At 36.1% G+C, this 7345-nt stretch overlaps 1 protein-coding gene and 1 pseudogene across 1 annotated transcript in view; one reads left to right on the top strand and one right to left on the bottom strand.

Annotated features, from left to right (window-relative positions):
* The window catches only part of LOC110037660 (amidase 1-like), an 8854-nt gene extending 4564 nt beyond the window's left edge, over positions 1-4290 (top strand). The window contains exons 3-5 of the mRNA XM_020742358.1: positions 3342-3489; positions 3625-3759; positions 4138-4290. Of these exons, the coding sequence (XP_020598017.1) occupies positions 3342-3489; positions 3625-3759; positions 4138-4290 (436 nt within the window). The remainder of the gene's footprint in view (positions 1-3341; positions 3490-3624; positions 3760-4137) is intronic.
* Positions 4291-4962: 672 nt separating this feature from the next.
* Positions 4963-7021, bottom strand: LOC110037661 (annotated as a pseudogene).
* Positions 7022-7345: the final 324 nt, after the last annotated feature.

Genomic DNA, 7345 nt, shown 5'->3' with positions numbered 1-7345 from the left:
TCAATATGTATCCCTTCAGTGACACCAATACAAGCCTGTATCACATCTTTAGCTTAGATTTCAGAATTTGAATATATGTCGAAAAACATGTGCATGAAACATATCTTGAAGTATGACATGTACCGTCGATTGCAGGAATTTTGTCTAAAAATACCTTGAAAAGTTGGATCTTCGGGTTTTATGATTTTGGAAGACATGCATACCAAAGCATTCAAACCACTTGAAAAATATCTACTGATGATTTCAGTTGAGTGTTGAAATCTCTCGCAACCAGTTCTTATAGACTGATTATACGATAAAATATATAATGTTATACTTAATACCTCCCGTGATGTCGTTCTTGCTATGAAGACCATAATTAGTGTGAAGTTCATTCAAAAGATAGGTAAATATCACTTGACTCGTGCAAAATATGTTACCCTAAAAAATTTCACCTATCATTTATCCCTTATGAAAGTCGAGGTCATGCATGGAGTTCGAGAAATATATGACTCGTGGTATTTGGTCAGCAAACATACGGCTGTTGTAATATTTTTTTTGAATGTTTTCTATCAGTAGCATCCATTGCTGAAAAAAATTAGGAGCATTACTACATTATAAGATATGAAAACTACTAACATTTTAGTAAAATATATTATGAGCACATCACATCACAATACAAGAAGAATGAGATCACAAAATAAATTTAAACTAATGCAATAGGTAATTGTCTTATTATAAAATTAAAAAATTGTAGACACCAACATAATATTTTCATAATAAGTTGAAAAACAAATAAAATACTTAATAAGCAGACCCCCTTTGAAAAACATAGAAATGATAAAAGATTAGTCATTGTGATTTTCGTAAAGAAGTGCTGATAGTGAACCCTCCGCGCAGGGGTCATAGATATGAAAAGATCCCCCTTTACAGGATCTTCAAGTAGCTTAATGGAGTATAGATATAATGCATAACTTCATAAGCTTCAACAATTTGCTCTAAACCTTTATTACTTCAAGAATAGATGAGAAGTTTATGTGTCATCAGATTCAGAAGATAAATTAGTACATTTCGTAACCAACTCTGATATTTGACTCCTCAAATTTGCAGGTCCAATCTTTTTATTGTGACTTGCCCTTGCTTTTAAGGACGGTGAAGTCCTAGCATGACTGGATTCACTATGTTCGCTAATGTCGTGCGATGATCTCTGAATTGGTTCATTGGGGATATCTCTTTGTTCGTGTGATTTTTGAGGAATCCAGGCATTACAACAAAAACTCTACTAAACATGAGATCAAACTTCTCTAGCTCGGGTTCAATTCTATCATATCTAAATTTATTAATATTTGACACAACTTGTCATTCATACAATCAAAAGGAAAAGTAATGTCAAGTAATTCTAAGTATAAAATAATAGAATTAAAAATAATTTAAAATTCAGCCCACCTCTAATTTCCCCTTCCACCAATCCGCTGATGCATCTATTGTGTTTATAATTGAATCTCAGCCAAGTTCAGTAGATCATCTTTTCAGTTTTTTTCCAAAATTTTCATTCTTTTTTTAACTGATCTCATTTATTTTTTAAATGTGTTCGGTCATAAAATTTTCTAGTTTTCTCTTAAATCTTTTTTGCAATATTCTGCCAACTTTCTTTGTTGAAATGTATTATTGGTCTATTTCCTAATTATATCTCTATCAGACAAATGTCACAAAAAAATATTTTGTTTCTTTCTCCTAAAGAACATATGATATGTTTTCTCATGTTGCTCAGTTGCTAATGTATCTTGCAGGTTAATATACGATTTCAAATAATACATGATAATGAATAATATTCTTCTAAAGTTACAAGAGCGATTTAAACTAATGTAGTACCTAAAATTTGACACACATATACCATTCAATTCTTTAAAGTCCCAGTAAAAATATCGCAATTTTATCTAAAAGTTCAACATATCCAAGCTAATGATTGCAGTAGAGAAACACTATAATATTGAATGCAAGAAAATTGGAAAAAGAGGAGTTATCGACATCAACAAACCTTCCAAAGTAAAAACTAGAAAATCGAGTTTCATATGGATTAATGGGTCAGTGACGGAACACACCATCAATATGTGAATATTTTTTCTAGGCTTGGTGGCTTTTTCACATGGAACATTCGAATACATGCCACATAGTTCTTATAAATGCACATAGGTAGCACCTGAACTTTGACATTGACATTGATACCATTCAAATCTTTAACGCACAGTAAAAATATCACAATTGAATGATTCTTATATATGTCTAATCAAGTCCAACAAAAGTTGGTGGCGCGCATAATCAAAATCAGCCAAGCAAACTATAAGATGTAGAATAACAATACAAAGTGTATTAGTAACACTCAATGTGATTGCGACATTAAGTATCAATGTCAATGGACTAATCGGTCGAAGAAATACCATATAAAGGAGGAAATGGGGAGGATGGGAAGCCTTAGGTGATCTCTGCAACTCGCGATGCCATCATTGCCTTACCAGCTAGCTTTAGTCGTGATTTTACCGCAAGGGTCTGGTCACTAGGGCGATGGCTTTGAGTGAAAACGAGAGGGAGGAGACTAGGCGAGGGTTTGACAATGAGGAAGCAGGAGAGGGTTTCGGGCGAAGAAGCAGGAGACGCGAGCGAGGGTTTCGGGGTAGGAAGGGAAATTTTAACGAACATTTCAGACTCGGGAGGCCAGACACGTTCGCGTCTTTATTATTTCACCAAAAACGGTGAGAATTGTGGCCTCGAAAAATGTTATTCAAACAGTAAAAAAAGAGTTTTTATCCGATCATGCTCCAAAAAGCTGTTCCAAACCACGCAGCTGCTGAGGCGTATGGAAATCGCCGTTTTACTGTTTAAAAAAAACTTTTCGACAGCTCATTCTAGAACTCAATTGAGTTTTTACATTAAATGCGAGTCGTGTTTCAAGATAAGTTGCTTATCTGATAAGCTGTAGCTGTTCCAAACAGGCCCTTAACCTCGGAGGCTATAAAAGTGTCAGTTTTGCCCTCAAAATCGTTTAATATCGGTTAAAAGAGTCCAAAAGAGGACTATTTTAGCTCCCTCAAAAGAGAATGGGGACAATTTTAATTCTTTTTAAAACTCTAGGGCTAAGATGACCCTATGTAAATAGTCAAATGACTATTTTGACACCTCAATTGTTTAGCAAATTTCTGAAGTTACCCTCTACAATGGCACCAATTTACTACTCTAATTTTGAAAAAATATTGTTCTACCAAGAAAATATTTTTCAGTTATCATAGTCGGAAACCTATGGTTATATAATTTTCATAGAGAAAATAGTATAAAATATAATGCTGAATTATTGTTATTTTTGGCAGGTTTGAATTTAAGTGTAATCATGAAGAATGGTTAAATAATGTGAAACCCAACTTGGGTCCTGGAATATCAGAAAGAGTAATGGATGCCCTGGCATCAACAGATGATAATTTAGAAAGCTGCTGGAAATTAAAGGCTGAGTTCAAGGCTGTTTGGACTGACCTTTTGGGAGTTACAATTCTTAAATTTTCAATTACATTTTTGGCCTCAGACTACTTAGTTTTTGCAAATTAGTGCCTCTTTGGCAACATTATAGTGTAATTCTTCTCTTGTTTCTTTATTCAGGACTACGGTGTCCTTGTAATACCTACCGTTCCAGGGCCACCTCCAAACCTCAACCTGGATGGTATTACATTGAGCGACTTTCGTGCCAAAGCTTTCAGTTTGCTAGCCGTTGCAGGCATGTCTGGCTTTTGCCAGGTAATCAAATTTGAATTTTTCTTCCTTTTATATTTGATACAATACAGTCATAATCTGCTCCAAGTTTTAATTAATACCACCCAATTCCTATGTATTTACATTTCTAACCGCTAAACTTTACTTTTTTACACTTGTAATACTCAAATCCTTCATATCACATCTCAAATACCACTTTTTTACCTTTTAGAAAGTGAAATACACCTTTTCATGTATAGAGAAAGTGAAATACACCTTAGAAAGTGAAATACACCTTTTCATGTATAGGTAAGATGACATATATGTAAAAATTGAAATTTAGGTGAGAGATGTAAATCTATAGGAATTGAGTGGTATGCATGTAAATCTTTCCTCTCTTTTTTTTTCTGGCTTTGTATACAGATCCCTGTTCCACTTGGGATGCAAGATGGCCTTCCTGTTTCAGTTTCTTTGTTAGCAAGAGATGGAGCAGATTTTTTCCTTCTTCATCTTGTTCAGGCTTTCTATCAAACTGTAAAAGAACGAGCTGCTGCTATTTGGGAATCTGGTTTGTGAAGAACATTTGGATAGTTACTGTATTTTCTGTACACATTCTGCTTAATGACATGAATGAACGGTAATGATTCTGGAAAGACAAATAAACAGTGATGTTTTGCTTTGAAAAAGAGGTGCATTCATGTTTATTATCACTTGAGAAAATTTAGAGAAAATCTTATTCTAGAGCACCTTCAAGGATTCTTAGGGTCCAGAAGCTGTAAATCATGTTCTTTTGCATGCATACCACTCAAATCTAACATTACGTCAAAAATACCATCGTCCCTAATTTTTAAAAGTGAAATTCATCTTCTCATGCATAGGTTTAATATACAAGGTGTTATTAGTGTAACTGTCAAACTTCAGGTTGTTAGATATGTAAATACATCATAATTTATGTATTTACATATCTAACAGCTGAAGCATTATTCCCTTAGATATGAGATAAAATCAAGTGCCACAAGTGAGATAACTTTAGGATATAAAATTATATTTTAGTTATAAAGTTTCCAAAGTCAAAAAACATTAAGTTGATCTTCATGTTTCACATAATAAACAAACTGCGAATTAAATTCATAAAAATCTATTATAATTTTTTAGCATTAAGCATAAGAACAAGTAAAATCCACTATTCCTCCTAAAAGCAAACTTAGAGCTTATTATCTTCTAAAATCTAAGTCAATCATACACAAATTTTCATACAATCTAATGTCGATGTATAAAACAACTACATATATTGTCAAAACACAGCCCATCACAGGATAAATATAAACTAATCTCTTGCCTACAGCAAAGTGAATCTATTTATAAAAAGAAAAGGCAAGAACATTTCTAGGATACAATTTTACATTTTCAAAGTATGCAACAAAAGCAAAAAAGCAGCAACTACTGCAATGCTGCTTATTATATAAGCCCTATCAAACCAGCTTTCATTCATGATTTTCTCCTCTTTAAACTCATTCTGAGCCTTCAAATACAAGTGACAGTACTCCAACACTTCCCCATAATTTCTGCTTCTCCTGCAACTCAAAGCTTCTTTTAAAACAAGCAGACTATTCCGCCCATTAACATGAGCTCCCGCCATATTCTCCACCTGCATACTCAACTCAGTTAATCTCAGACCTGTAGCCATACCACCCTCTCCATTCCCTGCACCCACAATACTAAATTTCATCACAATGATGCATTTTGCAACCTGGCATGGGGGAATGTCTTTCACCGGAAGAATCGATCCGAATCGAAGAACGAAGTTTCGATCAGTCGGCCAATGCCTCTGCCTCCCGAGCGGTCTCCAGCTCGTAAGATTCGCTGCTTGCTTCAATCTTCTATTCACAATGATTCAGCTTAGCACAATTCCCTCGTGCAAATCCCTCCACAATCTCCCATCTTTTCTCTCTCTCTCTAAAGATGTGATGGACGGCAAACCGTCATCAACTGAGAGCATAACATCACCATCCCCGTTACCGGTTCCATCTGAATAGCGGAGCAGGTCGATTCGAAATGGGCAAGTATGAAACCAACCATTAGAACCGTCAGAATCAGGAATTCCCCATAAGACTTTTGAACATACTGTTTTTTCCTTGTACCTCACATCCACAATGGAAACAAAAGCAGAAGGGAAGATTGTTTCATTTTCATCACTGTCCCCATAGTAATCATCCTCATTCCAATAGGCGGGATATGGAAGATTGTCGTCGGTTGGAACGGCGGGGATGTCCTCGTTGACGATAAGGGGAAAGCAATCGGCGTAGAACCTTCTGAGCCCACCAATGGAGGAGATGAGCTCCTAACATCATCTCTATGAGTTGAAGGCCAAAGAGAACGACATGCATTTTCCCATAGTACTTCCTCTTTTGATAAGGAACAGAAGTCAGCACAGGTACACGCAGCTTTCTCTAGAGAAGGACCGTCAAGACGGTGAAGTATGTCGTATAGAAGATCACTGCTCAGTGATGTTGAGCTCACTATTTTTGTAATTGTCATGCTGTGGTTTGGTAACTTATATCTGTTTGGAACTGCTTCAATTTTTTATAAAGATGATTATAAAGTTATGATAAGGAAAACAATTTTCAGGAAGTTTGCATGTGAATTATAAATATTTGTTTTTTAGAAAGTCAAACAAAATCTGATTGTAAAAAGTAGCTTGTTATCACAAGAATTTCTCAAACATAAATGTAGTAACGGTTTGAAATACAAAACAGACATAAAAATGTCCCACATAGACATAAAAGTTTCAAAATCATCGATTCTGATACAATTAGAGAACCTCTCTTTGAAGCAGGTTTTTTACTTGCATGGATTGTGGAGAGCCAAAGCAAATTGTCAAAAAGCGTTTACAAATATTAGTTGGGTGAGTCAAATGAAAGTTTGAATTAAGAGAACTGTGAAGAACATCAATTACTACGAGATTCAAAGTACTGTATTTGACAACGGCTGTAAATTGAATTGCCTTGAAGCTAGATTATATCTGTTGTACGGCCTCCAAATTAGGGTCTGTTTGCGACAGCTTATAAGTGCGGCAGCGTTTTCAAAACGCCGCCTAAACGTTTGATTCTCAAGTTTTAATAAATTATCGGACAACGGCATTTTGTAAATTGTATTACACGCAGATTACGAGGTCATACCTCCGATCCGCATCCGTCCTTAGCTTCCATCGCACCTCTTACGCCTCTACCCCTCTCGGGCTCCGAAAGCCCAACCAGTCGAACCTCCATCGCCGAAAGCCAGTTGCCCTCCCAAATCCTTCCCCCTCTTCCCCTCCACATCGCTCGAAGGATGTGCTGAGCTCGTCTCTATTTCTCTTCCACATATCTGATCTCCCGTTTTCTTACGACGCCTGATTTCGGGAGACCCACAACCCTTCGTCGCTTCACCATCAACATGGCGTCGACGGACACCTCTATGAAGCTCGCCGATGGCGTAAATGGCCGAATGGACAACATTTCATCATCCTCTGCCCTAAAAGGTTTGCGATTTTGCTTGATTTATGGATCAGGGGTATCCCATCGTGAAATTGATCTAACAAATGTAGATTTTGGGGGTTTCTCTGATAATAGCACTCATGGGGGTTTCTCTG

The sequence above is a fragment of the Phalaenopsis equestris genome, unplaced genomic scaffold (assembly GCF_001263595.1).
Source record: "Phalaenopsis equestris unplaced genomic scaffold, ASM126359v1 Scaffold223128, whole genome shotgun sequence".
Taxonomy (NCBI): domain Eukaryota; kingdom Viridiplantae; phylum Streptophyta; class Magnoliopsida; order Asparagales; family Orchidaceae; genus Phalaenopsis; species Phalaenopsis equestris.
The sequence above is the reverse complement of the archived record's forward strand: the minus strand, read 5'-3'. Positions and strand labels throughout refer to the sequence as shown.